Source organism: Trichosurus vulpecula, chromosome 1 (genome assembly GCF_011100635.1).
Source record: "Trichosurus vulpecula isolate mTriVul1 chromosome 1, mTriVul1.pri, whole genome shotgun sequence".
Taxonomy (NCBI): Eukaryota; Metazoa; Chordata; class Mammalia; order Diprotodontia; family Phalangeridae; genus Trichosurus; species Trichosurus vulpecula.
Genome location: NC_050573.1, coordinates 497525084 through 497552600, shown reverse-complemented (window position 1 = coordinate 497552600; position 27517 = coordinate 497525084). Strand labels below are relative to the sequence as shown.

The following is a 27517-nucleotide window of genomic DNA, read 5'->3' as shown; positions in this document are numbered from 1 at the left end:
CCAAGTTAAGGGCTCTTTCTCCCTCCCAAGGAATCTACTCTCTTTGCATCCCGGTTGCTTTTACTGCTCCAGGTCTAGGGACACCCAGATCCCGGGTAGCCTCGAAAACCCGGACTAGAGAATCTTGCAGTGCCGGGATCATCTCGGCCGCGCAGACTGAGCACGCGCAGTAGGCACGCCGGCGGGGCGGAAGCACGAAGGAGGCGGGGACAGCGAGGCCGGGGTGCGGTGGGAGGAGGAAGTGTGGTAGTTTCACTTCCGGTTTTGCTAGGAATTCTGTGTTTCCTACAGCTGAGACCCTCGGTAGCTGAAAAAAATGAATCGATTCTTCGGCAAAGCGAAGCCCAAGGCGCCGCCACCCAGCTTGACAGACTGCATCGGCACGGTGAGTTAGCGCCGTCCCTGGCCGGGTGGGACTCCCCAGCCCCGGCTTCCTTGTCTCACCTGCCGGGGACCCCGGCCCGGCCCGCTTCCCCTGGGTTGCGGGGGGCGAGTCTGCCCGAGAACCTGGGGGTGTCGCGCAGCGGGGGAGGGGGAGAGGGCCAGGAGTGCCTCCCCCTTTCCAGCCCCCACCTGGAACCCCGGAAGCGAATCTGCCCGAGAGTCGCGGGACTGGCGGGGGTTTTACCTCCGGGCACGAACTTGATGGTGGGGACCAGAAAGAATGAGGGGGAGGAGGAGGCGGGGATGGAAAGAAAAGAACCAGGTGCCCCTGTTGGGGAGTGATAGAGATGCCATCCCACACCCCCTTCTCCAGGGGCCACTTCCTTTCCTTTCCTACGGGAGAGGATGGGAGGGAGAGGGGTTCAAGGTGTCCACCAGCCCCTCGGGAGCAGGACCCCGGTTTCATTCCTTCTAGAATCTAGAGCCGTTCGTGTAGAATCCGATGATCATAATAGTTGACAGTAATACACATCTAGGGGTGTGGAGCTTAAAGGCTGGCCAAATGATTCACCCATGTTTTCTCATTTCATCTTCACAAGGACCCTGAGAGGTAGGCGTTACTATCATGTTCTTGTTGCGGTTTAGGAAAACTGAGGCAGACAGGAGATTAAGTGACTTGCCCCAAGGATCACAATATATTATCTGGTGGGACTTAGACCCAGGTCTTTTGGACATCAAGGCCAGCCCACTGCCCCTGGTCATACTGATTCCCTGCTGCTGCTATGCTGGAAGCTTTTTGAGGGCAAGAACTGTGTCTCTTTTCATCATTGGATCGCAGGGTCTAAATCAGAGGTGTCAAGCACGAACGTGGCCCATGACAATTCTAATTAAAATGTAATTAGGAAATAGTTAACAAAATAAATAAAAATACAGTAAATCAGATGAGGTTATAAATAAAATAAAACATAGGTGATGTTGAGGAAACTTGAAGCAGATTAAGGTTAAGTGACTTGCCCCAAGAAAGTGTCCAGGGCTGGATTTGAAGTGGTCTTGCTGACTCCAAGTCCAGAGCTGGCTAGAGCAAAAATTCTTAACTTGTGGTCCATGGATTCCCCCTTCAATAAACATTTATTAATTAATAAACATTTATTAAATGCTTACTATGTGCTAGGCACTGTGCTAAGTGCTGGGGATACAAATACAGAAAAAAGAAAGACAGTCCCTGCTCTCAGGGTATTACAGTATAATGGGGGACCCAATGTGGGGCATAGTGGAGAAGTCTCAGAAATCCTAAGGTATTGTGGCCAAGTGAGAAATGAAAAGCTGTCTGAGCTGAGTTATCACTTCAGTTGGAGGTTTAAAGTAGGAGGCTCCACCCTCCAATTAGAGACAAGACAGAGGGTGGTGATGAGGTTGAATACCAAGGCTAGTGGGATTTCACCTCTTAGATTTCAGGGGATCAGTGAAGGTGGATGTGGGAAAAAATAACATCTTTATTTTCACTTAACCTCTGACTGAAATTTAGAATTTCATTCAACTATGATTCTTAAATTATTCTAAGAAAGAATCCATAGGCTTCACCAAACCTGTCAAAAATATAGAGGTGTGTGCCATGACACACCAAAAAAGGTTCAGAACCTTTGCTCTTAATTCATCCGGATAGAATCTAGATATCATCCCTTTTAATAAAGGAGGAAAATGATGCCCAGAGAGTGGATGTGGCTTATATTGAGTGGCAGTGCCAGGATTTAAATCCAGATGCTCTGACTTCAGATCTAGTGCTCATCCTGCTAGGAAACATGATGGCAATTTGTTTTGTTGTTTTTGTGCAAAGCACTGATTTCTTCAGGGTAGGGAGCCCTCTCAACCAATGCAGATCAGCAACTACTCCACCATTTACAACTTTAGAGAGTTGTCAGATACACTGAGCAATCAAGTGACTTTCCCAGGGTCACAGTAAATACCAGGTCACACTTGGACCCAGACCGTCTTGACCCCAAGGCTAACCCCTCTACCTGTGGTCATACTGTTTCGCTGCTGCTACTATGTTGGAAGCTCTTTGAGGGTAAGAACGGTGTCTGTTTTCATCATTGTATCTTGGGGTCTAATAAAGAGATATCAAATATACATGCAGCTAACATTCCTAATTAAAATGTAATTAGGAAATATTTAACAAATAAAAATACAGTAAAACATACACAATGTTAATATGTGCTTTTCTTAGTCAATATGCAGCACGTTAGGTTTCTATTTGAGTTTGACACCACTGGTCTTTTATAGTTCTGTATATATAGTTATAGATTCGTGATTCCACTAGTTTGGATGGATATTGCCTTGAGCAGATTTCAACCTATCCATACCTTCTCATCCCATTTTGTCCTAATCTCTACATATTTCCTCCACTGGGAGAACTGAGTGTTTATTAAGCCCTTAATGAATGCTTGCTGTTGAAATGGGAAGGGTTATCATTGTACTCCAGAGAAAACATACCTTCTCTTTAATCATTAATAATAATTGCTTACAGTTATATATAGTGTTACATACATTATTTTTGCTTATCACAGGTTTCATAGATTTAGCAGTGTAAGGGATCTCAGAGGTCATCTAATCTAAACTTCTTGTTTCACATATGAGGAAACAGGTTTTGAGAGACTTTCATAGATGATTAGTAACTAAATAACAAAAAAATTTAACTCAGGGCCCATGACTCCAAATTCAGCACTCTTTCTACTATATCTCACTACCTTCACAATAAACCTGTAAAGTATATAAGGAAGAGATTTTCATTCCTCTTACTTGCTTCCTACAAGTGAGAAAATTGAGTCTTAGAAAGGTAAAGTGATTGAACTGAAGTTACTCAACTGGAAATAGTATGGTCAGCCCTGGAAATCCGGTTTTCTGACTGTTATCTGTCATCTTTTACAATCTAGTACCTTACCATTCATCATTCTGAGGTGTTGTATTGTTAATGTACTTTTTGCTTGATGGGAAAATCTTTCCCATCCATTAATAATAGGCCCATGTGACCTGCTTAAGTCACATGGAAGCCTAAGTCACATGAACCTAGGTCACAAGGGTTGTGATGCCCTCTGACCCTGAAGAAGGGTATATGTACTCAGAGGTTAGCATTTTGCTTTGGCGCTCACTCATGGGAAGAGTGTTCTTGTGTTTTGGCCAGACGAGACTCTGGGTAGCTCTTAAGGATCCTCCCAGCTTTGAAAACCCAGATGTTGGTGCTTGTCTCTCTGGTAACTATGTATGTATTGCTATGGACAGAGAATTAGAGGCCTGTATGTTGCTTTGCGTTATTTGTTCTGTTTATATAATTTCTACTTGTATTTGCTCTGAAGTTCAGGGTGTTGACTTTTCCCTGAACTAAGTGAATGATATATATATAAATGTTTGATTAGGGTAAGAGTGTTGACCCCTTTAAAGTTGCTTTCCTTTAGAAAAGCAGATCAAAGAATCTGTGCTAGCAGCCCTCCTGTGTGCTGGTGTTATTGGCCGTGCACCCCCACAGCAGCTGCAGGCAACATTGTTGTACAGAGGTGAAAATTGTACCACAAGGTATTCATTGAGAACCTCCGGTAAAGTCCTACTCTCGGATGCCTTTTTTGTAGTGTGGAGGTAACCCTGGGTTCTTGAAAATGACCAGTCAAATACTATGTTTTGTCACTTTCTGCCATGTTAGAAAGGCTTTAGCTATGGGCCCAATACCAGACTGAATGTCTGTTATGCCAAGATAAGCTTAAGTTCATCGCAGCCGTGAGGTGATACTGTTTTTGACCAATGCAGTTCACAAAAACCATCTAAGCTATAAAGGATTTAACTGAACTGCAGGCTAAATAAGAGTTAATAGAATAATAGGAACGGTAGGCCTCATTGAGAGACCTCATATGAAGATTTGGGAAGTGATAGTCCCAGTATACTCTGTCCTGGTCAAACCACATCCTTGGGAGCATTATATGCAGTTATGAATGCCTCATTTTAGGAGAGAGATTGATAATCTGGAGTAGGATTATCAGGATGGTAAAGAGTCGTGAGATCATTCCATAGAAAGATGGTTTGAAGAAATTAACCTGAAGGAAAGACTTAGGGGAACATGAAGTATTTAAAGGGTTGGAATGTGGAAGAAAGGTTCTGGTTGTTCTGCTTGTCCTCAGGCTAGAATTAGCCCAGCTGTGGGACAAAGAGACAGATATAGTCTTGATATCAGGAAAACTTCCTCACTGTTAGTGCTATCCACAAATGGAATGGGCTCAGTGATCATCTTTAAGCACAGCAAGAGGATCATTATGGGGATGTTATTGGAGGGATGCTTTTCCAGATGTGGGTTGTAGGAGGTGCCTCTGATGTGTCTTCTAATATTGAGATTCTCTGTTTCACTGTATATCAGTGGATGAAAAGCCATATCACATCAAGCCATGAATCTTTGATCTGCTGATTGAGGATACTTCATTTGCATGACTTCTCCATAAAAATTAATTAAACTGGATGGCTTTTGGCAGTCCCTGAATGCCCTGATTCTAGGGTGGGGGTATAGCATCAGGGCAGTAAAGTGGCAGCTTCATAATTTAAACATTATGTGTGGTTCCCTAGATATGGGGGCAAGGGCATTAGATTGGGAAGCAAAAAACCACTTACTTTATAAAACAGGAGTAATAAGATTGGTCCTGCCTATCTCACAGAGTTGTATGGATTAAATAAGACAATGTATGTGAAAGTCCAAGTCCTATACCAATGTAAGGTGGTGTTATCTACCACTCTCTACTAAATGTGTATGTTTTCTCTTCTTCCTTCCCTCTTCTCTGGCCATGTGTGCCTGCATGTGATGCAAAAATTCATTTACCACATTCTGACCTCTATCAGTATGCCTGCAATCTGACTCTTAACTAATCTTAAACTAGATGTTGAAGGACTGTTTATGACGTCTGTTACTGGGGAGGACTGGCCACCCTCCTGGAATCAGATATTCTTAAACAGAAATGCTCTCAAGGATGTTTTGAGAATAACTCCTTTCCCATCAATCACACATTTAATTGGCAAAATGCCTTCTTGGTTAGAAGAAACTACTAATGGTGGGTAGTCCTGAGCCATCTTCTGGAGTCCGCCTCCACGCTCCAGTTGTATAGAGGAGCCTGAGACCTATTAAAATTTACTGAATGTAGCATAACTATTGAGATTTACTGATTGTGACATAAGTATTGGGACTTACTGATTGAGACCTATATTATTATTCACTTACTGATTGAGACATTTATTATTATTATTATTAATAATAATACTATACTTGCCTGTAGTTAAAGAGGAGGTTACAGCTAAAACAATTTGGCTATCACTTATGAAAGTTGTCGGATTGTTAACTAAGTTACTTGGAGTTACTGTTTTAATACTAAAACCTAAAATTGTTAATTGATTACTGTGTGTGGAAAGGAAGGGATTGAGTGGAAGCCTCATCTGGATTGGTTCTGCCCATTCAGAACAGTCTTCCTGTATGTACGGGGGTTAGCAGGTGGGAGCACTAGTATCAGCCCCTCATAAGTACAGTTATGTTAGTGAAGAGTAGTAACTTATGAGCTACCTTATTTTATGGTTGAAATGTAAAGGAAAGTTGAGTAATCTGAGTAATGGGTTCAAGAGATTTGGAAAGATAAATAAAGGTTTAATTGAAAATATGGAAAGCAGATAAGAAGGTTTGGGGTCAAATGGGGGTCATTCAAGCCCTTCTTTTCCCTGGATAGTTGAGAGGGTATGAGGAAGTTTGAGAGTATTCCTTCACCCACCTCACTTCTGGTCATTTTCCTTCTCCTTTTTGGCCCTTGTTTGCTTAATCTCCTTGCCAGATTTGTCTCCTCTATACTCAGTGCTCTCCACTTGAAGATTTGAAGATGACCACTCAGGCTGGATATCACCCTCTATCTGAGACTATGACCCATTACCCTCTGGACCTAGTGTCAGCCAAGTTCTGGATACTGGCTAAAGAACCAACCCCTTGAATGGGGGAACTCCATGAGGCAGAGACAGCTCTACATCCAATCCCAGCATGAAGCAGTTTCACAAGCCAAGACCTTCATCCCTTACCCCCAAAAGATTTTGGGTCCCATCTGTTTAAGGTGGGGAATGATAGGATACTTGTGCTTGGACCCTGATTTCAAGATCACATTTCTCCCCAGCCCAAGGACACTATGCCTAGCAGTTACTCATGAGTGGGCCAAAAAGTCTGGGTAAAACAACACCCTGGTGAAAGACCAAGGGCTGCCAAAATTATTGCACAAGGCACCAATAACATTGTTTCTGTCATGTATGATGGGAACTTCAGTTGCTGCCTCAGGACCATCAAACTGCTTGGTCTGCAAGCAACATCCTCAGGCTGAAGAAGGATTGCCAACTGCCCACACACTGAGCAACAACAAGACTCTGCCTTCACCTTATTGTAGCTTTATGTACACTACCATGCCGTTATTAGTGGAACTCATACAGGATACTATAATAGATACCCCTTGTTTTCTTTCTGGAGCTCCTTTTTATAACATTACATATAATCTTAGTAAACATTATAGCCCTGTATTTATCAGTGTAGATATGCAAGCAGTGATAGGTCCCTTCACTTACACGTGTGTTACTTTTGATAATCTCACTGCTTTTTCAGAAAATTTCATTCATATTGCATGTAATAATTGTACTACTAATAGAGTAACCTTTAACAAGATGAGTGTTTGTATGTGTTTACCTAATAATTGCTTATATTGGTTTCCCAATGTTACTGTTTTGTATAAAGGAGGAGTATCTATGGTTATAAATGCTTCATGTTGTGTGTATGTAAACGACTCTAGGCAAGTAGACACTTGGATTCACCACCTGCATGAGATTGCTCGATGGATGCAATGTCTACCAGATCCCAGTTATTCCCAACATAATCCTGGTGGACATCAATTACATCTTATTTGATTGATTTAATCCTTATTGGTATATTAATTCTTATATTTTTAAGTTTTGGTTTATGTATTCTTAATTGTATAACTTCCTTTGTTCAGATGAGCTCGGCAGAATGTGGGGCTGAATTGAATGCATAAATTCATTTAGGACGTTCTGATCTTTCTCAGTATGCCTGCAATCTGACTAACTAATCTTATTCCTAGCTAGATGTTGAAGGATTGTTTATGATGTCTGCTACTGGGGAGGACTGGCTACCCCTCCTGGAATCAGACATTCCTAAACAGAAATGCTCTCAAGGATGTTTTGATTACAACTCCTTTCCCATCAATCACACATTTAATTGGCAAAATGCCTTCTTGGTTAGAAGGAACTACTAATGGTGGGTAGTCCTGAGCCATCTTTGGGAGGTCCTCACCGTGGTACGGATCCGTAGCCTGGGACCTTCCCATCGGGACTCTGGAGGCTGACCCAGGCCTCCCCAGCCATATGATCCAGATGTAGATAATTCCCCAGTTGGTGCTGATCAACTGTGGTAATATTGGATACCTGTTGAGACTTCCTGATTGTGGCATAACTATTGAGATTTACTATATGTGACATAACCGTTTAGGTTTACTGATTGTGGCACGACCGTTGAGACTTCCTGATTGTTGCATACTCTTGAGACTTACTGATTATGGCATAACTATTGAGATTTACTAATTGTGACATAACCGTTGAGATTTACTGATTGTGACATGACCGTTGAGATTTACTGATTGTGACATGACCGTTGAGACTTCCTGATTGTTGCATACTCTTGAGACTTACTGATTATGGCATAACTATTGAGATTTACTAATTGTGACATAACCGTTGAGATTTACTGATTGTGACATGACCGTTGAGATTTACTGATTGTGGCACAACTGTTGAGATTTTCTGATTATGACATAAGTATTAGGACTTATTGATTGAGACCTTTATTGTTGTTCACTAACTGATTGAGACTATTATTATTATTATTATTAACAACTACTAGTACTACATATGTATATATCAAACTTGAGACTCTGTGTCATTTTTGAACCAATCTGAATTGAAACTAAATTAAGCTGCAGCAAATAAGATTGCTCTGCAACACACCACATTACATAATTATGTATTAAATTGAAATAACCATTCTTCCTTTTTCCTTCTAAAGGTTGATAGCCGGGCAGAATCAATTGACAAGAAGATTTCTAGACTTGATTCAGAGCTAGTAAAGTATAAAGATCAGATAAAAAAGATGAGAGAAGGACCTGCAAAGGTAAGATGGAATGTGCCTCAGCACATTTTTAAATGCTTAAGTGACTTAAATACCTTGGGAGGGTGGGGGAGCAGAGCATTGTACTAGGTGCTGTTGAGAATTACAGTAGAAACACCCCAAGGAGGACATAATTGAGTTAAATTTAACAAACATTTATTGAATATCAATTGCGTGCAAAGAATTTTAGAGGAATTCAAAGATGAATAAGATATAGTATTTTCTGTGAAGGGGTTTGCAACATAATAGTGGGGAAATTAGCTGAACACAAACATATTATTATAATACGGAATGAAGTTCAAAGATAAATGATTAATACAAAGCAGATATTCCTCAAGATTCTTTCCTAGGTTCTCTTCTTCTTCTCCACACTCAAGGTGACCTCAGTAGCTCCCATGGATTTAACTACCATCTCTCTGCAGATGACTCCTAGATCCAGCCTCACTGAATTCTTTGAGCTTATTCCTATCTCTCTCAACCCTCCCATCTCAAACTTCCTACTCAGACACCACATGCCCCTTCCACTTTGCTCTCTGGAATGCCTCTTCCATAGGCAACAAACTTCCCTTCATCCTAAATCTTTTCTTTCCCACTCCTTCCATCTTCTAGCTGTTATTGAAGCCTGGCTCCCACCTAATGACACAGCCTCCCTTGGTCACCTTTCCAGTACTGGCTGTACCTTCACCCCTTGGCTTACTCATCAAGGCAGAGGAGTTGGAATACTCTTTACTTCCAGTTTCTCTCCTTACCCCCATTGCTCTGTAACCTCTCTTCTTTTGAGGAGGAGGAGATATGCTTCATATCTACTACTCAATCAAAATTCTGGTAGCTATTATCTACAGACTTCCAGGTCACTCCCCTTCTTTTCTTTCCTCTGCAACTCTTTCAGTCATACTAGGAGATTTCAACATACATAGTGACTCTCCCTCAAAGACCCTAACCACTCAGTTCCTCAACCTGCTCACTTCCCATGAGCTACCCCCCCACCTCAGCTATTCACAAAGATATTCATACACTTGATCTTGCTATCACCCACAAGTGTACCAGCTCCATTTTCAAGAATTCTGAAATACCTTTATATGACCATAATTTATTGGCTCTTTCACCTCTCCCTACCAAACCCTGCTTTTCATCAACATTGTGATCTCCAACCCCTTGACCTCTCAATTCTCAGCCTGGTCATCTTCCTATCTCCTATCAATCTCCACCTGCTGGCTTCATTGACTTCCTTTAAGTTCCAGCTAAAATTCCATTTTCCATAGGAAGCCTTTCCCAGCCCCTCTTTAATTCTAGTGACTTTCCCTCTCTTAATTATTTCCTATTTATCCTGCATATAATTTGTGTATATTTGTTTTCTTGTCTCTTACTTCTTCCCCCTATTAGACTGTGAACTCCTTGAAGGCAGGAGCTATTTTTTGCTTCTTTTTGTATCCCCAGCACTTAACACAGTGTCTGGTCTGGCACATAGTAGACACTTAATAAAAATTTATTGACTGACATCTTAAACACAACATGTCCAAAACTAAATTCTTTACCTTTGCTCCTGAAACCTCCCATCTACCAAACTTCTCTTTTTGTGTTGAAGACCCCACCATCCTTCTAGTACCCCACCTTTATAACCTCCATGCTATCTTGACAGCTTACTCTTCCTTATCCTGCATATCAATGCTCAATAAACATTTATTAAGTAACTGCTGTATGCCAGGCACTGTGCTAAGCACTGGGGATACAAATACAAAAACAAGAAAGATAGTTCCTGCCCTCAAGGAACTTACAATCTAATTGGGGAAGACAACATACAAAAGGAAGTCAAAAGGTAGGAGAGAGGAGAAGGTAGTCAGCTTGGGGCTTGGTGAAGTCCCAGAATAGTGCAGCCATGTGACAAATGAGATGTCTGAGCTGAGCTTTTTCCTTAAATGAAGGTTTGAAGTTCCTGGCCCCACCCTCCAGTCAGAGAGGCAGAGGGTAGTGAGGAGGTGGAGTCCCAAGGCTGGCGAGGTCTTGCAGGATGATGAGGTTATCCCAGTAATGAGCCTTCTGGGGCAAGGTGGAGAAGTCAGTCACAGTAGTCTTAAAGGAGTGCAGCTAGGAGAGAAATAAGGAGAAATAAATCCCATTAGTTGTCACATTTTGTCATTTTTACTTTTACAGCATCTCTTAAATCTAACCCATTCAGCTGCCCCCTTAGTTCAAGCCCTCTGGCTTATTGCAGGATACTTCTAATGGGTTTCCTTCCTCAAGTCTCCCCACTCCAGTCTGTCTTCTCCAAACTGTCGAAGTAATTTTCCTTAAATATAGCTCTGACCATGTGACTGCCCTATTCAGTTAATCCTTTGGCTTCCTGTTGCCTTTGGGATAAGATATAATCTCTGGTTCAGCTTGAACCAGACCCTAAACCCATCTTTCCAGCCTCCTTGGACACTACTCCAAATCTTGTACCCTTTGACTCAGCCAAAAAACTGCTTCTAATCTATAACAAGTCATCTCCCAGTACCTTCATCACACCAGCCTAGGATCCCCTCCTTACACTTCCTCAAAGACCCTTTCTTCCTTTAGGACATAGCTCAAGCACCATCTTTGGCAAAAAGTCTTTCTGTGTTCCCTCAGTCACTAGAATGCTCCTTCCCAAACCACCTTTTTAAAAAAACTACTCTGTGTGTTTGTGTGTGTGTGTGTGTGTGTGTGTGTGTGTGTGTATGTATATGTATTTATTAACTTTCTGTTTTATGTAGATGTATATATTTATATATGCTTTATATGTTGTCTTCATATATACTTTATGCATAGAGTATATGTACATACAATTTATATGTTGTCTCCTCCATTACAGTGTAAGCTCCTTTTGAGTAGGGGTTGTTTCATTCTTTGTACTTCTATCCCCAGCGCCTACCACGGTACTTGATGGTCAGTAGACTCTTCACAAATACTCCATGACTGATTGACGGGGAAAGCACAGGTGAAAGGGGTGAGGCTGATGAGAGAAGGGACAGACAAGACAGGGTAGGGCAGGACTTGATCTAGAGGTTTGACTGGAGTAAAGGTGAGAGCTGGGACTCTGCCCCAGTAGTGAAAGCCTTGGGCTTGCCCTCTTACTATCTTACTACCTTTCCTAAGACCTTATAGGCTGGGTGAATTTTCACTTCCATGGAACTAGAGTGATTTCAGGAGGTTAAACAATAATCTAATAAATTGTTAAAACTGTGTTTCGGGAGGATATGGTTTAATGGGAGCACCTTGGAATTTTGATTGAGAAGATCCAGGCAGGCACTGTGCTGTATACACTGAGAATACAAAGAATGAAACAATTTCGGTTTACAATGAGCTTATATTCCTTTGTGGGAGACAATAAGTACATATACAGGGAGTATACATATATAGGGAATAAACCCAAAGAAGATGAATTTGGTTTTGGGTCATGGAATTCAAGGACATTTAGGTAACAGGGAGAAATAGAGATAAATGTCAGTGATAGATCTGGGCTACAATCATAGCTCTCAACCTATGCTGCTTAAGGAATGATAGTTGAAGCCATGAATGGTCTAACTCCCCAAGAGTTAAGAGTAAAGAGGCTACTTGGACATAGCCTTGGTGCATCCCCAGATTTATTGTGGAGGAAAAGCTAGTGTCACCACAATTCTGCTAGCAGGCAGCTGCATGCTAAGTGAGTGAAACTGGGGGATTTGTGCAATTCAGCTGGGTTAATTTTCAGCTTCTTTAAATTCAAGTGTAATTTTCTTTTTGCTTTCAGAATATGGTAAAACAAAAAGCCTTGAGAGTGTTAAAGCAGAAGCGAATGTAAGTTATTGCCATAATCTCCCTAAATCAAACTTGTTTCATATAAAGAAAAATACTTATCTACTTTTTTGTATTTTAGCTAACATTTTATGAGCACTCTCTGTTTACTAAGTATTTACATATACAGTTATGTGGGGCAAGTCACTTTATTACCCTATTCAGTTTCCTTGTAAGATGAAAGGGTTGGACCAGATGATCTTCTGAGGTCACTTACAGCTCTAAACTTTATGTTTCTATGACCTGTTTTTTTCCCCCTACAAGTACTGTAATGTGCAGAAAATTTAGTATCTCTATAGCATGTGGCATTGGCTACATTGTAGAAATCTTTGTGAGGATTTTCTCCATTCTGACCACATATAATAGATACAAAATTCCCATCCCTTCCTTATTTTCAGTGATGTGAGCATTTTAGTATATAGGTCATTTTTAATTATCTACTTTGAATAGATAATGCAGTTTCTAAAAAAAAAATTCTCCTTTCTTCATGTTATTGGACATCTTTTGTGCATTCCCCTGTATATTAACAAGGCAATAAACACAACATTGATGATAATCATGAATATGCCTGTGTAGTTCTGTATCGCAAAATATGAGAGACTCTCCATATAGAAGGTAGAAGAAGTAAAACATTTATTCAGACACCAGAGGACCAGATCCCATAACCAAGCAACTAACTCTCACAACCAGTAAGCTCACTTTTATCATAACAGCAAGGAACTTAAAACACAGTATCACAGCATGGAGCCTCACCATCCCATAACCTTCTGCTCCCCTGCTGGGACCTTCCCACAAATACACTCACAGCTACTACATGTCTTCTCTCTCCCTCAGCTCTTAACTATTCTCTCTCCATTTCCTGTGACACACTTTCCTTTTCCTCTTAGCAAGCTCCTCCCACCACATAATTTAGGCTTCCTGTGACATAAGCAGGTCACATGCATGGCCTATTAATGGGTGGGAAAGATCTTTAAATCTAAATTGTCATTACACCCTGCTTTTTTATATTAATACCAAAGAATGGAAAAGAGAAATAAAATGCAAAATCAGTATTATTCCTTGTTAGCCAATTTTATATAAAAGTTTTGAGGATGGAATTGATACAAAGAGTCAAAATAAAGATCAGGGATTATAATGTAGCTTTCGTCTTCCCTTGTTCTCCTTGTCTACCTTTAACAAAAATAGTAAAAAGAAAAATACAAGAAATTTGTTTAGCTGATTGAATTTAAGTGTTTGATAGTTGGAAGTTGAAGTTAAGTGTTTTGTTTACAACCTACATTCAGGTTGCTTTCCAAAAGTTCATATGTAAATTGGTTGATTAAAACTTGGGACACATTTCCAGTAGATACCATGCCAAAAAGAGATATCACTGGATTCCAGGATAACCCATATGTACCTGTTTAATCTGTGGTATAGCTGAACTTCACCGTGAAATCTAACCATCATTATACCTTTATTTCTATGAGAAAAATGTAGTCTAAGTTTCACTTGGAAAGAGCATGAACTTATGGCACCATTGTGTAGGACATCAGTTGTCAGAGTTTAGAGTATAGTCTGAACACCCCAAGGTCTCTGAGTTCCTTCCGGGAATTTGTGAGAACATAGTAACACAAGACCATAATAATGAAGACATTTTAATTTCTAATGCAGTAAATATTGAGAGATGTAACTCATATGCACAAAAGCCCTTTGAGATCCTCAATAACTTTTTAAAATGTAATGGGATCCTGAGACCAAAAAGTTTGAGAATTGCTAGCATAGGAATAGAAGTCTTAGGATCAGATCACAGCTCTGCCACTAATTATGAAGTCACTTAACCTCTCTGAGACTCAGTATCTTCATCTTTTGAATAGAGATAATAATAACTAGTCATAATAGACTACCTCACAGTATGTGAGGCTCAAAGGAGACTTTTTTGGTATTTTAAGCACTGTGTAATTTTAAAGCATTATGTAAACTATATAAATGCCTATTCTTTGTTGTTGTTGTTATCCCTTTAGGACCTTCCTCTCCCTCCCCCACAAAAGAAAAATTCTATTGCCAAATCCCCCTTACATCATGCCACAGTAGGGACTCTCTTTCTTCCTCCCCTCACCCCCATCTGCCTCAGCTGCTGCAGGGACTTTGGTGAGGGTGGGAAGGGGCATAAGTGGTAGAAGATTTCTGGAGGGACAGTGAGGTGCTCCAGTGGAGGGAGCACAAGAAGCCCTGAGTTCTTAAATCCAACCTCAGACACTTACTATCTGTATGACTCTGGGCAAATCATTTAACATTTGCCTCAGTTTCCTCATCTGTAAAATGGGAATTATAATAACATCCAGCTCCCAGAGTGGTTGTGAGAATCAAATGAGATGATCATCTTAAAGCCCCTGACACATACTAAGCACTATATAAATGTTAGCTGTTATCGTTGTTATTATTAGAGTGAGGACTGACGGATAGACGTAAGGGATTATAGCATTTGGATGTGGGTTCAAATGCTTTCTAGGAAGGGCAGGTGCTCCATGGATGAAAGTAGAAGAAAATGAGAAAGATCCTAAAGCAGTCACTCCCTTGGGTCTGAGAGAGGTAGGGTGAGAATTAAGTAAGGCAGGTGGGCCAGCAGCAGTCTTGGAAGGACATCACTTTGCTCAGTTCCAGAAACAGAAGCAAAATTTCCTTAGGATCCAGGACAGAGCAGACAGAGTTAAGGTTGACCTCTGTGATGCAGGTTGAGGTTATGAAGACTGGATTTGATGAATTGTCATCAGCTGATGTCTGACAAGACAGGATCCCCTGGCAGTTGTGGGATTAGGCAAAGCAGGATTTGCCGAATCTTGGTGAATAACCAGATGTCCTGGTGACTTTTGTTTCCAGCTTTGATGATGCCTCCTTTCAGCAGCATTAATTGTGATATTTTTTTTCCCTGTGTACCTATACTGACTCGTGTTTAACATTCTCCCTTGAATGTGAATAGGTATGAGCAACAACGGGACAATCTTTCACAACAGTCTTTTAATATGGAACAAGCAAATTATACTATCCAGTCACTGAAAGACACCAAAACAACGGTAATGAATAAAATCATGTTTTTAAAATTTTTAAATCTATCAGAACCATCACATGTACTTAATTTTTTTTTTTACCTTTCTAGGTGGATGCTATGAAATTAGGTGTAAAAGAAATGAAGAAGGCATACAAGCAAGTCAAAATTGATCAAATTGAGGTGAGATTGTGCTGTTTTCTGTCAGTTCAGCTCAAACTGGTGTTACATCTTCATATTTTTAATAAATCACTGCAATGGGATTTTCTTTCAGAAGGGATGGGGGGATTGTATTAATTCACGTGCTCTCAACCTTTTTCAGCTAAGTATTCAGTTTTCAACTTCATCGTCTGAGGAAGCAGCCATCTGTAAAAGAACAGTGTGCTCCTTAACTGGAAGGGGTTGAGATTTCCTTTCTGGGGCTGTAGAAATTTGTCAGTGTTTTGTTTTGGTTTTTTTGGTCTTTGCTTATCTTTAACAGGAAGATTTTTAAAGAGGGTAAGAGTAATATCACCCTAGACCCTGGTGCTGAATCTACAGAGGAACAGTCTTGCTGTGTTTTTCTGTATCTTTCAGTAAAGGAAAAAGAGCATTCACTCTTTATTTTTTCTAAGTCTTACAGATTCCTTCCTTACTTTTTTCAGTAATATCTCTTCAAACTGCTCTCCACAAACCCTCTATCTCCACAAAACCTCTTTATATAGTTTTGTATCTTATGCATAAGCATAGTTTCTGCAACATAGGTTAAGACACTGGAAGGATTTGTTGAAGAAATAGCCTTTGCTATACAAATACTTAAACAGTAAAACTGAGTAGATTAAAATAAGGTAGAATGTTATACTTTCCATCTGAGTGTGTTAGACACAGCCATGTGTTATAAGGAAAGGGATGCCTTTGGTCTTTCTGTCCGGTATGTTTATCCATCATGCCATGTTTTGTGTGTACCATGCCCTCTCCACCTGTTCTATACCCTTTCTGCCTCTCTTCTGCCTGGTAAGTAACAAACGTCCACTGTCTCATTCTATCCCACCAGCTTACAGATTTGCTTGCCTGCTTTGTTCCCTTTTTCCTGTGTCTTCTGCCTACTTCCCTGCTGTCTCCTGCTCATCCTTTTGTATCCCTCTGTCTAAATTTCTGTGGACTTGTTAATTGTTTCCCCTGGTTTTTCAATCTTCTGTCTGTCCTTCTTTGACTCTGTGTTTGAATCTCATTCTCTTTGTTCTACTTTTGTGTGTATTGTTTTGAATCCCATTGTTAATTTTTGTCACTTTTCCTAAACTTTTTCATTCTTCTAAAACTTCTTTTGGTCTTCTTTTATGTGATTCCTTTTCTTCTCTTTTTCCTATATGTTTACAACTCATTTCTTCTTGAACCTCTAAATTTTAGAGGCAGTTAATAACAAAGAGAAACAAAGTAGGGAAAGATTAGGAACAAGAGAAGGACTGTATAAAGAAAGTAATACAAAGAAAGCTAGAGGGGAGATCTTCCAAATGCTTGGGAAAGGTACTAACAACTACAACAGGTTCTCTAGCAAAGGAACCTACAGGTAGATATCGAAAATAGCATCCCACCCTTGCCACCTCCTCCCACCCCCAACGCACAAAGAATTAGCAAAGACCTGAACAAACATAAAAAGGGGAGGAAAATAAGCAAGACAGAGAAACAAACACACTAAAGAAATGTGCACTAAAATGCATGCTCTTTTTATTATTTTGATAACTAATTCAATAAAGTAGGTTTCCTTTGTAATCTTACGTATTTTATTTTATGCATTTAGAAACACTGTTTGGAAAAGGGGTCCATAGCACAAAAAAAGATTAAGAAGTCTGGCCTAATAGGATTCTCACTTTCTGTCTTTTATCAGTGCCATCCAAGCAGTGCTTCTCATTTCTCCTTTGCCCTGTGTAACAGAACTAATTTCTTAATTCCTCTAGTGGCAATGGTTTCATCCATTAACTTAGATAATCAAGGGTTGCCAGTAGAGATGTTTACTTAATTTTTATGTTTAAGTCTTCTCCTTATATAAGCTTGAGGAGGACACTTAAATTTAAAAGAAAAAATTAGCCTATTTACCCACACAATTTCTCGAATTTTAAGTAGCTCTTTGTTACTAAAAACAGGGGGGAATTATGTGACTAAAGCTGTTGCTGTTGTTTGTGACATTTCCTGCATTGTTAACAGCTCTTTTAGTGTTCTCTTCCTTTTATTTCTACCAGCATTTTTTCTGGGGCTTTGCTTCTCTCCCTGTTTTCCCGTTAAATTTTCTCTTCTTGACCATTTAACTTCTAACAAGGATTTAGAGTAGCTCCTCCTGCTGCTAACAACCAAAGAACCCACTGGTAGAAGAAAAAGTTATTTCCTCAAAATTGAAGAGGGAGGGTACAGAAAACAATAATATGTTAGTAAATGCTTTTTAAAAAATTCATTTAGGATATACAAGACCAACTGGAAGACATGATGGAAGATGCAAATGAAATCCAAGAGGCACTAAGCCGGAGTTATGGAACCCCAGAGATTGATGAAGACGACCTAGAGGCAGGTGAGTAACAGAGAACCAGTTGTTTTTGGTCCTTTTCATTCAGTGCTTGAGGCTGCCAGTTTTCCATAAGAAAAGGTAAAAATTATGAGATAACTAAAGGGAAAGAGAATATGAAACAGAAATGTTAGGAATTTTAGTTACTTTTTCCATTTAGCTGAAACTCACAAGGAAGAAATAGGGAGGCAGGTGTCCCTGAGAGCCTTCAGGGTTGGTTTTCCTACATTTTCCATTGTTAGTCCTTAACTTGCCTTTTCTGGAAGGACAGACTTCCTTTTTCCTGTCTGTATTTGTTTCTTTAATTCCCTTTTCTTTAGAATCAGTAAAGCTGAAGGAAAAAGAAGAAATATTATGGAAAGAGGCCAAGGTGACCAGCCTCAGTCAGAGGGATCCTTATATTGGATGGGTAGTAAGACATTGTGAAATTCTAGCCCCCTCAAACTCCATTATTTTATGGAATGTTTTCCTTTTTATTTCTTTGGATTCCTTTACCATTCTACTTCACACTTCACTCTTTCTCTTAACCTATTTTCCATGATCTTTTTTTTTTTACTCTCTCTGTACCTGAAATGCTACACCTGAAGGAAGGAGATAGCTGGATTTGAATCTCAGTTCTAACATTAGCCTTGTGACCTTGGGCAAGTCACTTAATCTCTAAACTTTGGTTTCCTCACCATAACAATCAATTTGGTTTTAAATATGCTGAGGTTGAATTTCTAGTGGGGAATCCAAATGAAGCAGTCTAGCACACAAATATGAACCTGGAGTTTGAGTGAGAGGTTAGAGGTGGAGTTAACATTTGGAAGTACTCTTCAAATGGTTGATGCCATGATAGCTGATGAAATTAAAGAGCACAGATAAAGAGAGAACTGAACAGAAAACCTTGGGAAACACCAATATTTAGTAGCAAGAAGAGCTAACAGAGACAAAGGAATAATCAGTCAGAGGCAAGCTAAGAACAAGGTTGAACAATGGGATTGGAAGTCGAAGGAGAAGAGGTTTACTTGAAGCGGTCCCTAGTATCAAGTGTTATAGAAAGGTCAAGAATAAAACTAGAGAGGGCAGCTAGGTGGTGCAGTGAGTAGAGTACTGGCCCTGGAGTCAGGAAGACCTGAGTTCAAATTTGGCCTCAGACACTTGACACATGTACTAGCTGTGTGACCTTGAGCAAGTCACTTAACCCCAGTTGCCCTGCCAAAAAGTAAAAAAGATAATCAACCTCAGGCTAAGCATTCCTGTTATAGAGAAATCAGTAATCTCTCCTTTAACTTCCAGGCCCCTCAGAAAGTTCTTACTGGTATTCTAAAGATTAATTAGACTGTTGCAGCAATATTTTTGTCAGGTTTGGACATTGTTTTTGGTTTCTAACCACCTTCCTTTGTGGTTCAGTGGTCCTGTTTTCATTATGGGTTTGATCCTTGAAATACTTGATTTAGTCAATTGAAAACTGTTTAAAACTGCTACAGTATCCTGCTTCAGTATTGGCTAAAAGTTGCTCTTTAAGCACTACAACTGTTGCATGTTCCCTTAGCATGGTGAGCATTCTTAAAGACCATAGAATTTGAAACACAACAAAAGAGTAATGAAACACGTGTGTGGTACAAAATCCAGCACTTCTCTGGCTGAGAGCTAATTATAAGGTGGAAAAACCAGCTTAATCCAGTTTCCTTTTGGATCAGATATTGTGAGTCAGCCTAGTGTCAGTAGAAGTACACTTGCATGATCCTTGCCATCGTAAAATGAAACTATATCAAAATTATTGCTTATTCCAAGTAATTCACACAGCACAGTAAGTGGCAGAGCTAGCATTTGAACTAAGGTTCTGATTTCAGATCCACAAGGCACTCGCTATAGGAGATTACCAACTAGTAGAGAAAATAAGAAATATACACATGAATAGGTAACCACAAGTGCAAAATTACTAAGGTAATTTAATCAACAGTGACATTAGTTGAAACAGTACTACATTGATTATAACTTGGTTCCATATCAAGAAACAAGTTATAAACATGTTTCCTTGGGCCAAAATACAAAATATGAAAACTTAAATTAGATCTTTACAAGGAACTGATTTTATATAGATATGTCTCATTCCTCCTAACAACTTTTACCTTCATTAGGTTGACAGGTGAGGGTGTCCTTAAGACCAGTTGTGTCAAAGTTAAATAGAAATAGAGGCCATTAAACCGTATGTAACAGTCCCCATGAGCTGCTTATTAACAATTTTAAAATGTAAAGTTATTGGAGGGGAGCCAAGATAGTGGCTGGAAAGCAGGGACTTGCGTGAGCTCCCCCCCAGGTCCTTCCAAACACCTATAAAAATGGCTCTGAACAAATTCTAGAACTGCAGAACCCATGAAATAGCAGAAAAAAGCAGGGCTTCAGCCCAGGACAGCCTGGATGGTCGCGGGGTAAGGTCTATCCCATGTAGCTGGGAGCAGAGCAGAGCCCAGCGTGGGCCGTGCCAGGACCAACCAGACCAGGAGCCGGGTGGAACAGGCCCTAGTGCCCTGAATCAGTGAGCTGTGGCAGTTACCAGACTTCTCAACCCACTAACGCCAAAGACAACAGAGAAGGTTAATGGGAAAAGCTCCTGGGACAGAGCGAAAGGAGTTTGTGGTTCGGCCACCACCCTGGGGGCAGTGGAGGTGATGCAGCTCTGAGGCTGCTTATAGGGCTGCAGCTTCAGTTGCTTCCAGCCCCAGGCCCGTCTGGTGGGAGGAATTAAGTGGCGGATCTGAGCTGGAGTGCAGAGCCTGCTTAGATCTGAGTCACGGTCCAGGTTGGCGGTTCTTGGGGGAGGAGTAGCGCTGGCGTGGCAGAGCTTGCTGTGTAGAAGTAGCTCTGGAAACAACAGTGCAGCCCCTCAAGCTTCAGACAAAGTACTCCATACTCTACAAGCAGTCATACCCTGACGAAAAACTCAAGGGTCAAGTAAGTTGGCTGGGAACATGGCCAGGCAGCGAAAACAGACTCAGATTCAGACTCAAACTTTGGAATCTTTCTTTGGTGACAAAAAAGACCAAAACATACAGCCAGAAGAAGTCAACAAAGTCAAAGGGCCTACATCAAAAGCCTCCAAGAAAAACATGAACTGGTCTCAGGCCATGGAAGAGCTCAAAAAGGATTTAGAAAAGCAAGTTAGAGAAGTAGAGGAAAAATTGGGAAGAGAAATGAGAGTGATGCGGGAAAACCATGTAAAACAAGTCAATGACTGGTGAAAGGAGACCCAAAAAAATACTGAAGAAAATAACACCTTAAAAAATAGACTGACTGAAATGGCAAAAGAGCTCCAAAAAGCCAATGAGGAGAAGAATGCCTTGAAAGGCAGAATTAGCCAAATGGAAAAGGAGGTCCAAAAGACCACTGAAGAAAATACTAGCTTAAAAATTAGACTGGAGCAAGTGGAAGCTAGTGACTTGATGAGAAATCAAGATATTATAAAACAAAACCAAAGGAATGAAAAAATGGAAGACATTGTGAAATATCTCATTGGAAAAACCACTGACCTGGAAAACAGATCCAGGAGAGATAATTTAAAATTATTGGACTACCTGAAAGCCATGATCAAAAAAAGAGCCTAGATAGTATCTTTCAAGAAATTATCAAGGAGAATTGCCCTGATATTCTAGAGCCAGAGGGAAAAATAGAAATTGAAAGAATCCACTGATCACCTCCTGCAAAAGATCCCAAAAAGAAAACTCCTAGGAATATTGTTGCCAAATTCCAGGGCTCCCAGATCAAGGAGAAAATATTGCAAACAGCCAGAAAGAAACAATTTGAGTATTGTGGAAATGCAACCAGGATAACACAAGATCTAGCAGCTTCTACATTAAGGGATCTAAGGTCTTGGAGTATGATATTCTGGAGGTCAACAGAGCTAGGATTAAAATCAAGAATCACCTACCCAGAAAAACTGAGTATCATGCTCCGAGGCAAAATATGGACTTTTAATAAAATAGAGGACTTTCAAGCTTTCTCAGTGAAAAGACCAGAGCTGAATAGAAAATTTGACTTTCAAACACAACAATCAAGAGAAGCATGAAAAGGTAAACAAGAAAGAGAAATCATAAGGGACTTACTAAAGTGGAACTGTTTTGTTTACATTCCTACATGGAAAGATGATGTGTATAATTCATGAGACCCCAGTATTAGGGTAGCTGAAGGGAATATATATGCATACATACATACATACACACACACACACACACACACACACACACACACACACACACATATATATATAGGCAGAGGGCACAGGGTGAGTTGAATATGAAGGGATGACATCTAAAAAAATAAAATCAAATTAAGGGATGAGAAAGGAATATATTGAGAGAGGCAGAAATGGATATAATGGGGTAAATTATCTCACATAAAAGTGGCAAGAAAAGGTAGTTCTGTAGGAAGGGAAGAAGGGGCAGGTGAGGGGGAATGAGTGAATCTTGCTCTCATTGGATTTGACCTGAGGAGGGAATAACATACACACTCAGTTGGTTATCTTACCCCACAGGAAAGAAGGAGGAAGGAGATAAAAAAAGGGGGGACGATAGAAGGGAGGGCAGATAGGGAGAGGAGGTAATCAAAAACTTTCAAAAAGGGACAGGCTCAAGGGAGAAAACGGAATAAAAGGGGATAGGATAGGAAGGAGCAAAATATAGTTAGTCTTTCACAACATGAGTATTGTGGAAGGGTTTTACATAATGATATGCATGTGGCCTATGTTGAATTGTTTCCCTTCTTAGGGAGGGTGGGTGGGGAGGGAAGAGGGGAGAGAATTTGGAACTCAAAGTTTTAAAAGCAGATGTTCAAAAAAAATAGTTGTTTTTGCATGCACCTGGGAAATAAGATATACAGGCAATGGGGCATAGAAAGCTATCTTGCCCTACAAGAAAGTAAGGGAAAAGGGGATGGGGGGCAGTGGGGTGACAGAAGGGAGGGCTGACTGGGGAACGGGGCAACCAGAATGTATGCCATCTTGGAGTGGGTGGGAGGGTAGAAATGGGGAGAAAATTCATAATTCAAACTTGTGAAAATCAATGCTGAAAACTAAAAATATTAAATTTTAAAAAATGTAAAGTTATCTATGTTTCATTTTATTTTATTTTGTTAGATATTTCCCAATTACATTTTAATCTGGTGCATTTTAATCTGACTGCATGTCTGACACTTTTGCTCAAGACTGTACCACACTCTCACTAACCATTTGTACCACAGTCCCTGGCTGGAAAAGTGAGCACCATCCAGTATGGAACACTTGTATCTGGTTTTCAGGTTCTCTTTACTCAGTCAGAGAACAGAAAGGATTTGTGTCAAAGCAAACACTTTTGAAAGGGACAGGGGCAAAGGAGAAAATTGAATAAATGGGGCACAGGACAGGATGGAGAAAAATATAGTCTTTCACAAGATGACTATTATGGAAGTGTTTTGCATAACGATACATGTATAACCTGTATTGAATTGCAAAAACCAGATGCAAAAAAAAAGAAAGGATTTGTGTCTAATTATCAGTTGTATTATAACTGCATCAGGATGGGCTTAGCCATAATATATGCAACATTGTGACTGTGGGCAGGCCATTTAACCTTCATGTCCTCAGTTTCCTCATCTTTGCAATGTCGGGGTTGAACTACATGAACTCTGAGATCTGATCAGCTGTAAAACTGTGTTCTTCTCACCCAACAGTGATTATAATTTAAGGGACCTCAGTTTGTCTAGAATAGTGGTTCTCAAACTTTTTGGTCTCAGGACTACCTTTACATTCTTAAAAATTATTGAGGAACTTCTTTTCCGCCAAGAGCTTTTGTTTATGTAGGTTATTTCCCTGATGTTTATTATATTAGAAATTTACACATCTTAGCATTATTATGAAAATAGTTTTGACCTTACAGACCCTCTGAAAAGGGTCTCTGGGGCCTGTAGGAGTCCCCAGACCACACTCTGAGAACTTCTGGTCTAAGCTAACCTCATTTTACAGATGAGGAGGCTAAGACCATAGTGGGTAAGTGAATTATCCAAGATCACACAGAGATAGTGAGTTGCAGAGGCTAGACTTGAACCCATGTCCTCCAACTTCACTAAGTTCTCTTTTCCACAGCAACATACTGCCAGTTCTCCATGGATTTTTTTTTTTATTTTTCCTACTAAGAAGATAGGTTTAACAAATGAATTAATGTATATGAATCAAAGGAATTTCTTATGCCTTTCCATACTTTGCTTCACACTTGCTAAAATGCCATAATTTTCTTGGCATTTTGGTTGTCTAATTTCTCAAATATATTTTTCCTAGAAAGTTGACTAGTTAATAGAGTTCGCTGGTTTTCTTTCAGAATTGGATGCACTTGGTGATGAGCTCTTAGCTGACGAAGACAGCTCTTACTTAGACGAAGCAGCATCTGCACCAGCGATTCCTGAAGGTGTTCCCAGTGATGCCAAAAACAAGGTGGGAAGGTTGTTTTTTGATAGGAAAATAAGGTTTTATTCTTGACAAACCAGCCATGAGAATTTGAAAGGCACTTATGAAGTATCAAGGTGAGAAGTGTCTTTATTCCTTTAAGCTTAGATTTGCCTTAATCAAGTTTTCCTGCAGTGGAATATAAATGTAGTCCAACAGATGTTGGCACACTGATACAGAAGTATTATCCAGTAAACATTGCAGTCCATGCTATCATGATGATTATATAAGTTTTATCAGTTAACATAAAAGAGATGTCAATTTTTGACATCTGTTTTTAGATTTTTCTTCATCTATTGATATCGCTTGTTTTAAAATACGATTTACTTTGCTAATTATTTCCCCAATATTGAGTTATCTGATAACTGCAAATCTTCTACATAGGAACATAGACTTAGGAAAAGACCTGAAGTGTCATTTACTCCAATTCCCTCACTTTATAGATGAGGAAATAGGCCCAGAGAATTTAAATGACTTTCCCAAGGTCATACAGACAATAAGTGGGAGAGCCAGATTTGAACCCACATCTTTCCACTATTCATCATGCTGCCTCTCATTTCATATCAGGCATTTATACTTAGTGAATAGTGAAGGGATTGCACTTAAGTATAAATGAATTCCCCATTAATATGCTATTTGTGTGTGAAGTCGTTAATTTCTAACTATATATTAAAAGGCTTTGTTACATATTGAAGGATTTCAAGGCATCATCAGTAAGGTGGTAAGAATTGAAGAGGGAATCTAGCATAGGAGGGACCTAATATCATACTATGAGTTCAGTTTCTATTTTATTTTTTACCAAGGGAGAGAGCCAAGGGGCATGGGGTCAGAAAGAATGGTTACTTCCTCCTCTTTATATAAGATGAACTCGGAGGACTGGCCCAGCTATGACTTCTAAAGACCTAATTCTTAATTAGGGAGAGGAAGCTGTATCCTGGCTTTTTCAAGGACTTAAAGGTTCCTCTGTTCTGGCACATGAGTATCACATGCCCCTCTGCCTCCTGACCTTTTCCCTATTCCAACGTTGTGTACAAGTTGAGTCACTGGAATCTACACTCATCATTAATAGAAGTATTACAATATGCCATTCTCTACTATATAGATGAGTTAAGTCAGAATGATTCAAGAGACCAGAAAAGGAAAATGCTTCACTTGAAAGTGAAGTGTTATGTTTGTATATACATACATAAAATAGACACATATAAATATATACACACACATATATTTAAATTTCAAAGTTAAATTAGAAAGAAAAGACTTAGGAGGGAGCTAGGTGGTGCAGTGAGTAGAGCACCAGCCCTGGAGTCAGGAGGACCTGCATTCAAATCCTGCCTCAGACACCTGACACACTAGCTGTGTGATCTTGGGCAAGTCACTTAACCCCAATTGCCCTGCCTTCCCCCCGCCAAAAAAGAAAATTTTAAAAAAAAGGAAAAGCCTTTATCTCTCCCCAGTTTTTTCTCTCTTTTAAACTATCATACCCTCTTTTTTCAACTACATATCTCATTTATTTTCCTTCTTTTACCCTCTTTTCCCTGTTCTATGTTCTAGCCTTCTCCATTTTCTTCCCTTTTTCTCCTATGAATTTCTTTCTTGGTTCCTTATTGCTTCATTTTTCCATTTCTTTCCTCATTTCTTTAAAAGCTTTCTCTTTTGTTTCCCTCTTTACTGATAATTGGGGATTGTTTGTTTTGCTTAATAAACTTCAGGAATAAGTTTTTTTGCTAATGGTTGGTTATAAATTTTTTATAGATGTGATACTAAGAGCTCTTTTTCCCCCTGCAGGATGGTGTACTGGTGGATGAATTTGGACTGCCACAGATTCCAGCTACATAGAGCTGTCTTTAACAGTACGCTATGTATAATAAACACAAATTATGGAAAACTGGGAAATATTTTGCCTTTCCAATGTCACCATAATCAATTTGCATATCCTTGTTCCTTTCCCTGAAAAAGTTTAGTACACTATTTTTTTTTTCATTTAGAGGACTGATTCATTTAATAGGCACTTTCTTTATATAAGATTTAAAAATTCCTTCCATTTTACAAAAGAAAAGCTTGTAAAATATTGGTGGTTGTATTGGACTCCTATTTTTCACTTATTTACATTTTATTTCCGAAATAATTAAAACCAAGGATATGTAATTTCTCTAAATTCTTTAATTCCTGATAACTTGATAAAAGAAGTGATGTATTTATAAGACCTCCTTCCTTATCAAGATTATTAAACTATTTTGGACCATTCTTGTAATTCTAAAAATAGTTCAAATATACATACCATTGTGAAAAACACTAATTTGAAATGTCTTTAATTAAGATTTTTTTGTTGTGTCTCTATGTCAGTGAATCATCACTATCTTCAATATTTAAATTGGTTTTTTTATGCTTTTTGTCTTAAAGATAGATAAATGTTTAATTCTAAGGTTTCTTCAGGATTACAGCTGAGTTATAATCATTAATGAAATTATATCCTAACACTTAAATGTATTTATACTCAATAAATATTTTTCAAAAGGATATAATTTAATAACATTTCCTTCAACCTAAAAGCTCCACTAAAAACCAAAATTTGCCAATGACATTGTGTCATGGACAGTATGGTAGAAAATGCACTAGATTGGGTGCCAGAAGACCTGGATCCTAAGTCTGTGTCTGCCAACCGACTAGCTGGGTGACTTTGGATTAGTCATTTTATCTGGGCCTTAGTCATCTTGTCTGTAACATAGTGGCAGTCATAGCTTACTTGCCTATCTTACAGTTGTTGCAAAAATTAAATAAATTTAATATAGGATTGTAGGTTTTAGAGCTGGAAGGGATCATAGAGGTTTTCTAGTCTAACCGCATCATTTTACAGATGAGAAAACTGAGGCCCAGAGCAGGGAAGTGAGTTGCCCAGGGTCTCACAGGTAGTAAGTAGGAGAGCTGAGACTCAAACCCAAGTCTTCTGACCACAAATCCTATGTTCTTTCCACTGTACTGCGCCACTTCACATACGTGTTCAATAACATATGAACACACACTTTGTAAAGTATTATACAAGCTTAATGTTTTTACCACATTGTAGATGCTCAATAAATATTTGTTGAATAAATATTGCTGGTGAGAATTGCA

At 39.5% G+C, this 27517-nt stretch overlaps 1 protein-coding gene across 1 annotated transcript; it reads left to right on the top strand.

Annotated features, from left to right (window-relative positions):
• Window positions 1-211: 211 nt before the first annotated feature.
• On the top strand, window positions 212-27517 carry CHMP5 (charged multivesicular body protein 5). Its single transcript, XM_036739300.1, has 8 exons — window positions 212-385; window positions 8504-8608; window positions 12354-12400; window positions 15354-15447; window positions 15531-15602; window positions 17850-17958; window positions 24282-24394; window positions 26192-27517. The coding sequence occupies exons 1-8, from the start codon at window positions 317-319 to the stop codon at window positions 26240-26242; spliced, it is 660 nt and encodes a 219-aa protein (XP_036595195.1). The 5' UTR covers window positions 212-316; the 3' UTR covers window positions 26243-27517.

Coding starts and splice junctions, on each gene's coding strand:
- CHMP5 (XM_036739300.1), top strand. CDS start 317: ATGAATCGATTCTTCGGCAAAGCGAAGCCCAAGGCGCCGCCACCCAGC. Junction 12,401..15,353: donor GTGTTAAAGCAGAAGCGAAT/GTAAGTTATTGC, acceptor GAATGTGAATAG/GTATGAGCAACAACGGGACA. Junction 17,959..24,281: donor TGAAGACGACCTAGAGGCAG/GTGAGTAACAGA, acceptor GTTTTCTTTCAG/AATTGGATGCACTTGGTGAT.